Source organism: Octopus bimaculoides, chromosome 2 (assembly GCF_001194135.2).
Source record: "Octopus bimaculoides isolate UCB-OBI-ISO-001 chromosome 2, ASM119413v2, whole genome shotgun sequence".
NCBI lineage: Eukaryota > Metazoa > Mollusca > Cephalopoda > Octopoda > Octopodidae > Octopus > Octopus bimaculoides.
This window is the reverse complement of record NC_068982.1, coordinates 86,875,038-86,888,518: the sequence shown is the minus strand read 5'-3', so window position 1 is coordinate 86,888,518 and position 13,481 is coordinate 86,875,038. Positions and strand designations below refer to the sequence as shown.

At 34.1% G+C, this 13,481-nt stretch overlaps 1 protein-coding gene across 3 annotated transcripts in view; it reads right to left on the bottom strand.

The window, feature by feature from the left end:
• Positions 1-267: 267 nt before the first annotated feature.
• Positions 268-13,481, bottom strand: part of LOC106875806 (early growth response protein 1-B) — a 130,686-nt gene continuing 117,472 nt past the window's right edge. For 2 of the 3 annotated variants that reach the window (XM_052978410.1, XM_052978409.1), the window contains exon 3: positions 268-2,854. In XM_052978410.1, coding sequence (XP_052834370.1) covers positions 1,263-2,854 — 1,592 coding nt within the window. In that variant the 3' untranslated portion in view covers positions 268-1,262. Of the gene's footprint in view, positions 2,855-12,086; positions 12,469-13,481 lie in introns of those variants that run through there. The other variant, XM_014924083.2, reaches the window with a different exon arrangement.

Here is a 13,481-nt window from a genome sequence, read left to right as displayed (position 1 = left end):
CCCACTACACTCTCTGAGTGGTTGGCGTTAGGAAGGGCATCCAGCTGTAGAAACTCTGCCAAATCAGATTGGAGCCTAGTGTAGCCATCTGGTTTCACCAGTCCTCAGTCAAATCGTCCAACCCATGCTAGCATGGAAAGCGGACGTTAAACGACGACGACGATTGCATATATCTTTCATAGCTTGTTATTAGATCCCCTGAAGAACTAATTAAATCACTTTAAAGATCAAAAGTTTATTCATGGATCAAGGAAGGATTCTACAAAATTTTATTTCATTATATTTATTTATTTCTCTTTGCAAAATTTTACTCTAATTAAGCATAAAATACTATTTCACATGTAAATCTAAACTCTCATCGCATTAATTACATGTAATTGACTTTCTGCTTTGCTCACCAGCATAACAAACAGATCTATTTTAAGTAGTTTGTGCAGATCATGACCACTAACCTTAGGGTTTGTAAAATGTTTAGGCAACACGCATACACTTGTGCATGCACACAATTATACAAGGGTTTTAAATTTCATAGAATATGATTGATGTAAATGTTTTTCACAATTAGTGAGACTGTAATGTGGGGAGTTTTTTCTTGTAGGAAATGGTTGATATATTTCATTTAGTTACATATATATAACATAAATTTCTTGTAATTTATAAAGAAACAAAATTGCCATATATTTCTCAAACGCTGAATTAGTGCCTTATGTTTGCTGCGTTTTTGTCACAAGCACAATGTATTAAAAATTTGACATCATTTTTGTCTTAAAAAAAAAAATTCAACAAGAAAAAGCAGAAAAAAATATTTGCCACTCGTTCACACATATGTATGTGAGTGCATTATATAAAGTTTTGGATTTGGCCCCACACAGTGGGACTTCCTGGATTTCACCATTTGTATGAGTCTTTAAAGTTTCTTCTTGTTACTACTCACATATAAAAAAAAATGTAAATGCACAGCTTTATATATATATATATATATATATATATATATATATATATATATATATATATATATACATATGTTTAAATTTATTTCTAAGCTGAGCTCATTTCATGTTCACATTTAAAAAATTAAATCCAATTTATATTTTTCATATTCTAAATTTTGTTTCTTTTACATAGCAATCAAGTTTTCATTAGTAAAGCAATACTAATTAAAACTGATTTATACAGTCAATTTCAATGAGATGCTTTTTTATAATGTTCCAGTAGAATTTGTCATCTTGTGTTTTATTTATTTTTTAACTAAAGTTCATATTTCACAGTGATGCTGTGGTCACTGTTGGTAAATGTGTACTACTCAATGAGAGTTGATCAGTTGGTGAGACAGTTGATAAAACAGATGTAGAGGGCATCTTTGTGTTGGGATTGCTATTATTGCTACTACTTGCTAATGCTTTAGCTTCTTTCTTTGACTTCTGTTTAAGATGCACTTTAAAATGCCTCTTTTTCTCATCACTACGGGCAAATTTCCGGCCACAAATATCACAGGAAAATGGTTTTTCTCCTGTATGTGTCCGAACATGAGTAGTCAAATGATCACTACGGCTAAATGAACGGGTACATATGGGACACTGGAAGGGTTTTTGACCTGTATGAATGCGCATGTGTCTGGTTAATTCATCACTTCGAGAAAACCTTCGATCACAAATCTCTACAGGACAAGGGTATGGCCTTTCATGTGGTGGCACTTTACTGGGCCTGTTTGGATATTTTCTTGGTTTAACTGGGTACAACTTCAGTTGACCAGTGCTAACTGCTGTTGTAGTAGCAGCAATACTATTAGAGTTGGTGGTAGTAACTTGCTGAGTTTGTTGATATGTGTTGAGTGGCATCATTGATGATGATGATGTTGGGGATGGTTTTGTGTGGTGGGTTGAAACAGCAACTGCTGTTGCAGTTGGTGCAGGTGCAATAGTAGCTTGTAATTCAATGGGCATGATTGTGGACAATGAAAAATTATTATCAAGACTAGTGTTTGGCTCTGTCTTGATACCCTGGATGGGGAAAATGGAGTTTGCAACTGTAGTAGCAACTTGCAGTGAAGGGAAATCAGGAAGTGTACTCCATTTCAGATCTGTACTTAAATTTGGGTTCTTGGAAGAATAGTTCAAATCGTCATTGCTGGTGCTGGTAGCAAGAAGAGTTTGTGTCACTGGGTTACTAATAGATGTTGTTTGGAAAGATGTCAAATTTGACTGCTGGCTACAGCTTAAATAAGATGGTGGTTGTTTAAGAGGAAAATTCTGAATTGGGATATCATACAAAACAGCAGAGTAAGGTGGAGGATTTGATGACATAGAGTGGCTTTGGTTAGAATCCTCTTGTACAATAGTACTAGGTAAACAAATCTGTGGTTCTGGGGTTTGACTTGAACTATGTAATGAGGAACTGTAGCTGGATGTATCTTGCATATCTACATTTATATTCTGAATTGGTGATGGAGACTCTGAATGTTCTGATGTTGGTGTATAGCTTGGGATGGGTGTTTGACATTGTTGATGCTGCTGTGGTGTGTTAGATTTTACATTTTGTTGATCTTGTAAAGAATCTTGGTTATCACTTGTATTGCAAAGTTTGTTGACACAAAGCTGTCCCTGTACTTGGGTTGCACTTCCAGGTGGTGTGGCTGTGTTGAGTATTGTACTTAAAAATGGTGTGATAAAATATGGTTGAAAGGTACAATTTGTGTCCTGACTACTCGATGTTGGTGTAACTGCTTTAGTCACCAGTGTCCCTTTATAGCGAATCATAGCTGTGTAACCACCAGGACTTGAATTTGGTGGTTTATTTGGTTGACTTGCATCCAGAGTAGTTTTCTCAGGAATGGTTATTGAAGCTTCAATGTTTGCTGTGAAGAAGAAAAAAGAAATGAATAGAACATGAGCAAAAATCAATATTCAAATCTTATACAAATAAGACCAATTTAATTGTTAAAATCAAATATTTCCACTCATCCTAAATATTTCAAACAGTGAGACAGCCAAATGAAGTTTTTCATAAGTAGATAATAATGAATAAAAATTTCAATAAATAATAATAATAATAATAAATACTTTGTTTTTCAAACTCTAGAAAACTGCTCAGTAATTTGATCAGTAAATTCCATTTAGAGTGTGTATGACAGTAACTGTGTATGTCTATATATGCACTATAATCACTACTGACAAATGAACAAAAAGACTGTTTTTATGAGGCCCTCTTTCCAACTGTCATAATAATGAACGATAGCAACTTTGTTATAACAGTTGGCGGCTCTAACAGATGTATTGGACAACATGGTGACTTCTCTAGCATACATGTAGGCTATAGATTTAGCATGAGGAATGATGAAGGATCAAGACTCTTGGAGTTCAGTAATCCAAATTACCTAAAAATGTGTTACAGTAACTTCAGGAAATAAGCCAGCACAAGCAAGTCAGACTCCATGGTTACCAAAAAGTAGAGTAGGCAGCTGCTTGTAAATACTAATTCCGTTTCTCAATGAAGAAAGCATCAATATATACAGAACTGTGATCAAAAGTTTTGATTCTGGTCACCACTGATTCTAGTACTGGTAACCAGTAAAAATCAAAAAGTATATATCATATACATTTTTAGAACTGTTAGGCCAAATCTGACCTCTGGTGATATTATGGGTCATAGCATCACCAACAAAAGCTGCTGGCAAATTTTGACTTCAAGGCAGTGCCCCAACATGGCTACAGTCTACTGACTGAAACCAATAAAAGGAAAGATAAAAGGTATATACATCATCATCATCTTCGTTTAACATCCGTTTTTCATGCATGGGTTGGATGGTCTGACAGGAGCTGGCCAGCTAGAGAGCTGTACAGACAATCTGTCTGTTTTGGTATTGTCTCTATGGCTGGGTGCCCTTCCAAACACCAATCACTTTGCAAAATGTGCTGGGTGCCTTTTACATGTCAGACACATCAACACATACAATGCAAAAAATGGTTAGGTACAATGACAGTGGATTCATAGTGAGATAAAATAACTATGAAAGTATCAGGTGTTGGTAGGATACTATAGATATATAACTACCAAATATATATATATTACTATTTTTTTTACTTGTTACAGTCTCTGGACTGCAGCCATGCTCAGGCACTACCTTGAGGAGTTTAGTTGAATAAATTGACTCCAGGACTTATTTTTTTAAGGTCTGATAGTATTTATCTATTTCTTTTGTTGAACCACCAAGTTACAGGTACATAATCAAACAAACACCAGTTGTCAAGAAGTGGTGGCAAATAAACATAAATATACACACAAAGACACACACACATGACAGGCTTCTTTCAGTTTCTGTCTACTAAATCCACTCACAAGGTCCAAAGCATCACAGTGGGACTGAACCCAGCCCATGTGGTTGGAAAGCAAACTTCTTGTTCCACAACCACACCAGCACCTATATACATATATATATAAGTAAAGGCATATGTCTATTTTGCCAAGCTAACATAGTTTAGAGGAAAACTCAACATACACACAAACATTTACATGTGTGAGTGAGAAAGAGTATGTAAAACATTTGATAGTATATATGTATATCTTTCACAAACATGCAAAAGATGTAAGCACTGAGAAGAAAATACCAAAAGACCATTGCTCTTTAAGTTCAGCTTCTGTGTGTTATTTGTTCTGTATCGATTTACAAACTTTCAGAAATGTAGTAAACCAGTGAATTATCCCATTAACAATATCATTTAAAATGGAAATATATTTAAAACAAACAGATGAAAGTTGTGATTTTATTCTACATTCATTTCTGGAACATAAGTGAGAGAAAATAAATTGCTACATTCCTGCCTTCCCCAAATCAAGTATATTGGAAAGCAACTGATGTATTGATTTCTTTTGACTGAGCACAAACCAATTCTAGTATTTATTTTATAAACCTAACTTCAAAGTTTTTAAACACTTAGTATCAAAACTAAATACTATATTTACTATGAAATAATCTATCAAATTTCTTTGACATTAATTTTTTTGTTATTTTAGTGTTAATAGCTATACAAATTTACAAAGCTAAACCACAGTAATCAATACAACCATTTGCTTAATAATAGTTTTGTACAGCTATAGGATTGTTTTTATTATATATCTATGAGTGTTAATCAATAAAATATTACTTTCCTTTCCCATGGATTATCATAGTTCAGTTTTGACAAAAATTAAACCAAATTCTATTGAACAACAAATGTATTAACGGCTTTATTTGTTAGACTTAAAAGGAATAACATCAACCTTGTATATAGATTTACTATGACAGTAAAACATAAATTGCATGTATATGCATGTATACCTATTATATATACACACATACTATACATACATGTGTGTGAGTGTTTAGGCTGAATATACTTCACTAAAGACTTATCATTCAAAATAGTTTTTTCCTTTCAAACAAATTCCAAACAGAACTCCATTCATAGCTCCAGTGCAAAGTTACAGCTGATTCTTCAGGGTATGGTGTAAAGAAAAAACTTGTAATTGAGCTGACACTGTTAAACACAGATGCTTCTTTTTGTCAGTCAACCATTACTGGTAGGAAGCTGAGTCATAATTATTATAGGGGTAGTTATAATATATATGTGTGTATTACATATATGTATGTTTATTTTATATATTATGTATATATAAGTATACAATATAGATATACATGTGTATAGCTATTACATCATATAGAGTAGGTGCAGGATGAGTAGAGAGAAAGACTGATAGAGACAAAGGAAGAAGAGGAGAGAGAGAGACACTAAAGGACTGAGTAGTTATGGTTAGGACTTGTACAAATGAGAAATCTGTTTTAATTTTATTCGGTTATAGATATTTTTTTCTTTTGAAAATTAGCAATTAGTATTCCTGTCGGTATTTTGTAAAGCACCAAATAATTTGATAAAAGTTACGTTAAAATTATTGCATGTACGCCATATTTTCTGATATTACCCATGATGGCAAATATATACCATACTTCCGAAGTTATTCGTCATATGGCATGTGTGTGTGTGTATGTGGACAAACAAATAGACAGGCAGAAAGATATACACTAGACAAACATGAATCCGAAACAGAAAAAGCGTACACAGAACCACCCACGAGAATTTGCCACATTCATATACGTCGAAAAATATATTTGAGTTATGTCCCTTACTTGATTTTCTTAGAGACCCCCTACAAGGAGTTTTGGGGAAACAGGAAGGGGTCTTGTAACTTAGTAATTGTTCAAATAATTTCAGCTGGAGAGCTTTTAACTTGCTGCTTACTCTGTGTGTGTGAGAGAGAGAGAGAGAGAGAGAGAGAGAGAGAGAGAGTGCGACATTTGACAAAGCATAACCTAGAGACTAGACAACTATATCGATAAAATATGTACACAGCAGTGATCAAATTGAGCAAAACGCGATGGCCATAGTCCAATAACTGAATCGAGTAAAAGAATACATGTTTGTTTGTATGAGAAAATAAGTATTTATAAACAAAAACAAATGTATCGGTTGCTTGCTCTTGTGAATATCTATCAATGGATGATCAGATCTATTGACGTAAGTGAAAGTGTAAATCCTAGTCGTGCCATTCATACATGCGTTTGTATAAGCTGAAACCAAATTGGGTCACAGATTCGGTTCGTTTGCTTGCCCTCCCTCGCCCATTATATACACATTTACGTACATGTATATATGTATCTATGTGTGTATACATACATACATACATACATACATACGTGTGTGTGTGGTAAAAAAAAAAAAAGAAAGATAAAGTGACAGTAAATGAGAAGATAGAGACATCGGCTGTTTGCTGTGTATGACTACCAGAAAGACCTTGACATGACATTTTAATATAGTTTATTTATTTTTCTGTTCCTAGTTTGTATGACTTGCCACCAGTTAGTGACGTTATTAGTTGTGGTAGCCTACGTTACAACTAAATTTCTTTTAACTCTTTCTTATCGCATCTCTTCTTTCACTTATTCATCTCAGAAGATTGTATTGCTTTTCGACTTTAATTCCATACCTGTACTTTGCATTTCCTGCTCATCGCTTAACGACTTTTCTATTTTATATAAGCCTGTTGAGGATTAAATTGAACTATAGTATTATAGTTTAATATCATATTATAATATAATATTATAGCTTAATAGTACACACACACACATATTCGTTGAATTCTACCGAACGAATGAGAGATGGGTTCCCAATCCATAACGTAGATGGCTTATTGAACTAAGTTCTCGCCTGAAGATCGCATAGGCGTGAAATTCTAATCATGAGATAAGCATTTAGTTTCAATAAAGTTTGTTTGTGAAAGTGTGTTATAGGTATGAATATTACAATTATTCGAGTAATCGAAACGGAAGGAAGCCTTACATGTTTAGCTCCAAATAAGTACACCAAATTAGCATCATAAAATGCTTTGAGTAATTTTCGGAGCACGTGTGTATACATACCTGGGGTGCATAGATACAGACATACACATATTTCCTGCGCTTTCCGTCTACAATAAGCCGCGGATCGACTCTGATTTACACTACAAAACACTTGGCCATGGTTACATGCATTGGAATTGAACCCAAAACTAAGAGGTTGCGAGGAAAACTTTATCCATAGCACGAGTGTATATGTATGAATGTGTGTCTAAAATATATTATTGCTCTTCAGTGGTTCCAATGTTTAACAACAGTTGGTGTGTGTGCGAGTCTCTTTGGGTATATATGTATATGTAAGTGCGCATATGTGCAAACCCAGCAAGGGTAAATAAAAAGAGTACTTGATACCAAAGTTAGAGTCATCAAATTTTAGTTTAATGTCTCGGTAGCTCACACAAATTCTGATTTGAAAAACTTTAAACTCTGAAACGTGAAGTGCCGGCTTCAATAAGTGTGTGTGTGTGTGTGTGTGTGTGTGTGTGTGTGTGTGTGTGTCTGTGTGTGTGTGTGTGTGCGCGTGCGTGCGCGCGTATGTATGCACAAATATATAGATCTGTATGTTTGTATGTGGGCATACATCAGCATCCTCATAGTTTTGTCCACTTTTCCATGCTTACGTGGGTTGTCTTGAGGTTGAAACGGATTTTCTACAGTCAGATGCCCTTCTTGTCGCTGTCTTGTGACAAGACAGTTTTTGTAGAATATTAGGAATAACAATAAAAAGTTTACCAATGCTTCAAGCGAACTACAATACTCTCCTATTAGGAATAACATTCATTTGTAACAACCAAGCGATGTCAAGAGAAAGAGACACAAACATAGACGGGCTTCTTTCGGTTTCCCTCCACCAAATCTATTCACAAGGTTTTGTTTGACCTGGGACTATATAGTAGAAGACACTGGGGCAAGGTGCCACACAGTAGGGCTGAACCTGGAGCCGTGTGGTTTTAGAAAGCAAACTCCTTTACCATACAATCATGTCGGTGCCCGTATGGGTCCAACCCATGCAACCATAGAACAGTAGATGTTAAAACGATGATAATGATAGCGGTAATGGTGATGATGATGATACATCGTTTCGCGTTTAATGAGTGTTCTAAGCTCTTGCCAAAACAATCTACGCTTTAAATTAGCTTCCAAGTGATTAAATATTCCACAAGACACGTGTACACTTAACGTAATTTGTAGGCAGAAGCAGTTATTCTGTGACCAAGATGACACTTTGAATTCCAGGAGGTGTCCATTCGACAGGCTTCCAAACTATTTACATGGTCATACACATACATAATGGTTGAATAAGCTGAAAGGTGAACTAACTTAACGTCTCTGCCAACACAAATTTTACAATAATCTACCGATTCCGTTGTCATTCTTAAATTTGCTTCAAAATTTTAAAATAATCTCAATTTAACACAGAAGCACACATATTGGATATATACACACACAGACACAGAGGCTAAGATCAAAGTGTTGTGTGTATGCTTTATAATAACTGCAAATTTGAAGTCCTCTGCTTGACGGGACACGGAAGCAGAATTCGAGTACTGAACTTCAAACATTTTGTTGCTTGAATTTTGTGCGTAATATATAAGATACATATGCTTGAGAGTATAAGAATTTAATTTTGTCAATAAGTATAATTATTATTATTATTTGATACAACGAAATGAATTGCTAAATGAGGAGTTTGAGAAGAGATCTTGCTTCAAATAACGAAATATAACAAATTCTTCGTTTTCCACCAAATACAGTTCGGTAGATGCGAAATGGAAGAATCTTAACTGACGGTAGTCTAAGTCATTACAGTAGTAATGAGCAGCATCAGCAGTTATAGCACTAACAACTACAGTAGCAACACTTCCTTCTTTTAATTATAGCAATCAGTCTTTCTATCTCAGTATCTCTGTTTCTGTCTCTTACTGCCTGCTCCAAATAATAAATGGCAAAAGACCAAAAAGGAAAATCTATAAACTATGGCAACATTATATTAATTTCAATATTGTTTATTTATATTTGTAAATGATATTGTTCATTAAAGATTCAATGAGTCGAGTTCGCGATTACGATTCGATTCCCAGTTATTAGTCACTTCATTATAGCACAATCCCAATTGTTATTGTATTTCTTCCAGTTTGCGTGGCTTGTCTAATAACAGGATTGTTATCATAAATATTGGGTTGTTATTATCCTGACATTTCACATGGACGTTGATAGAATTGGTAAAGTACTGAAAATAATGCTTTATGGTATTTAGTTACGTCTCTTTAAGTCCTGTGTTCAAATCGGTTTACTTTTCGTCTAAGATCGATAAAACAGACACCAGTTGTGTAGTGAGATCGGTCAATTCAACTACACCTCTTCCCTTTACTTTCTGAATTAAAATCCTGTCGTTCCTCCGCGGCTAAGTAAATAGTAACAGTGATATAAACTGGAATTTATTCATGCGACACACACCCGACCCTATAGATGTGCGACAAAGTGCCAATGTGATCCTACTGAGGTTTACTTTGCCTTTCCTACCTCTGGGATTGTACCAATTAATATTGGGCTCGATTTAATCGAATATTTTTCTCTTGCCTGAGGCTAATATTTATTTTAAAACACAATCATCATTAGAGTGCATCGAACAATATGTCATGCCGTATTTTTTCCAGTTCGATATGTTCTGGTTTCAAACCTAAGCGAAGTCAACTCTACTTTTCATTCTTTCGGAATCGATAAAATAAAGTACCAGTCAAGAATTGAGGTTGATGATACCGACTAACATACTCCCCCACAATTGCTAGCCTTGTGCCAAAATTAGAAGCAAACATTTCAAGCACACAAATAAAACTATGGACGACAATGTTTAATTTAATTTCTTTTGGTCCAAATACAGCCGAGGACTATTTACTTTGTTCATTACTTCGTGGGTCGATAAATATAAATATTCTTGGTCTCAAATGGTTTCAAAACAAATCAATTGTGAAAATCAAGTGAAAAGCAAAAGATAAATAGATAAAATAATAATAATAATAATGAGGATGATGAAAATAATAATAATAATATTAACATACTACTACTACTACTACTACTACTTACTACAAATAGTGGTAGTAGTAGGTTGCTTGACGTTAATTTTATTTTCCAATCTTGATTCGATTTAGACGTCAGAAAACGTATGTTGTAGCTAATAATATCAATACAACTATTTTTGATTTTTATATCATTCCATTACAGAGATAGTAGTAGTAGCCATAGTAATTTAGGCTGCTCACTACTTCCAGCGATAGTCCATATGGTTGTCTGGAAGTTTGTACAACGTGTACAAACGAAATTAAGTAGATCGGCTGACTACACAACACATGTTACCGGACACCATACGAAAATAAATGTCATTTCATCATTCTTTTCTTTATCACTTTACATTCAAACATCCCCACAAGACTGAAAAAAAAGCTAACATATTCTGATTTCGGTATCTAAAAAAAAAATGATTATAGTAATAATTTTTAACATATACATACACACATACAGACAGACAGAGAAAAAAAATAGATAGAGAGATAGATTATAAACACAGTGTGTGTGAGAGAGAGACAGATACATAATGAAATGTATAATAGTATATTTACATACACGCGCATATATGTAGAGAAAGATAGAGATGTGTACATAAAGACATTGTCACAGTTTGAATATTTATATCACAATACTGCTTCTACGAATGGAACTATACGTTTCAGATCTCACACATACGAGGTCTGAAACAAGATGGTTTATCCATAGTGACAACACTAAAAAAAAATATGTATGTATAGATAGATAGATAGATTATATATATTATATATAATATAAATATATGTATATATTATATATACATATGTATATATTATATAAATATATATATATATATATATATAATATAACATATATATTATATATATATATATATATTCTCTTCGAAGCTAGGAGCTTTCCTTCGTCTTAACACAGTTGTTTTTATCCACTACGATGGTAACTCGAGTCATCAGCGTACTCTGTTATCGATCGATACTCGTAGGCAGTTCTCAATGAAAAGATGAATGGAAAAATTTTTAAAGTGACGTGTGTACAGAGCTGGAAGTAGTTGTTTGCGTATATTGTAAATAACATTCATATATTATAAATATTGTCGGTATAAACCGTACAAATTTTAAGATTCGTTAATTAATAATAAATATCCACCCGGAAATATTAAGGAAGAATTGTTTACAGACGTTTGTATGATTTAAAATCTGCGTACTTCATATCCAGCTGGTCTGTAATAATAAATAACTCAAGTCACTTTCCTCCAGTATTCTGTCCTTCTGTCTTCAACACCGATTCGTAAAACTTCTCCGTAATCTTAACCGTTCTTCTGTTTTCACTCACAATATTATAAACAATATCTCAGATACAATGATAAATACATTTGTCTCGCTTATATTTATTTAAGTACGAATGTACATATAAAGCGCGTAAAATAACTGAAGAAGATACGCTCACACAAATACAAATATACACACATGAACAGTACATGTAAAATAATATAGAAGATACAACACACACACACATGTATACACGCGAGATTAAAATCACATAGAACTAGTTTTAAAATAAACTTTACGTTTTACAAAATAGTTACAAATATACATACCAGTAGCAGTTATGGGTACTGGTTCACATGTATCAGAACCAAAAAATGTTGTTTCCGATGATGTAGTGACGGGTGTATTAAGAGAATCATCCATAGTTTCAGGTGGTATTCGTCCGATGTTACTCAAAGTAGTTGGAGACGAGTGAAAGTTATCAAAGCTGAGCTGATCAGCAAGAGCGACCTGCGTTAGTGTATCCAGGCCTTCCATAATCATACCGATTGAGGTAATAACCTTAGTTGTGTATACAGTGAAGAAAATCTCGGTTTAACTCACAAGCTTTTGCCACGACTCAATAAACTTAGCTTGCCAGCGTTTTTCTACACATCATATCATAACGTGACTCTCAAGATCTATTGGCAAAATCTATGAATGAAAAGTTCATTTATACTATAGCGTATGAATGAACGCTTAAACACCAAATATGGAGAAGTGAACAGCCAATCAGCAACGAGATATTGTGACGTAATGTTGGAATCTCTTGTTTAGTAACGAAAATAGGTCATAATTCTTTTGTTACCAGCAGCTTCCATACGCTAGAAAATTGTGCACAGTTCTTAACTAGCGATAACCTGACTACTCCCCACCAAAAGAAATCATCTTTATTTCACTAAATATTATTTCACATCTCAAAACAGGACAAAATTCAAAAAATCTGTGGGGAAGACTAGGCACTATGAATTACGTTAGAGATCGTGACCTTTGCAGTACTACCTCGAAAATTACCATATATGGCACAAGGAATGTCATACTTTACCGAACGAATTCCGCAATGGTCATGACGCTCCACTACATCGGAAGTGGTGCCCATATATGGTATGAACTCACGAGAATGTTCGGCAAATGCCGGCAGTTAATATTGGTCTACGAAAATTATCGAGATTTACCGACTATTAAATTTGTGTACTTTTTCATTTGTTATTGTTACACCACCACCACCACCATCACCACCACCACTATCACTACTCCTCCTACTACTACTACTATTATCATTACCTCTTTCAACAACAACAGTATTATCAACAGGACTTAGTTGGCGAAGGCGTGAAGATAAACTAAGAGACTGTCTATCTAGATAGGCAAACGGAAATAATAAGAGAATCGCTTGGATGATGAGAGGAGTGATCAAAGAAGAGAGCTATTTTCAAAATGGCTCAGTATTTAATATTAGAACAACTGAATGATTCGATAGCGTGAATGAGATTTACAATTATGGAAAATGTATTCTTTACTGTGTTGTTACATCTCCTTGGGAAAATATTTATATTAGCTGTTATCAAGTATTTCCTATATATATACATATACATTTCATACATGTTTACACATAAAATACAGATATATATATACATATATATGAACGTATTATTCATCTACAAACACACACACATATATATATA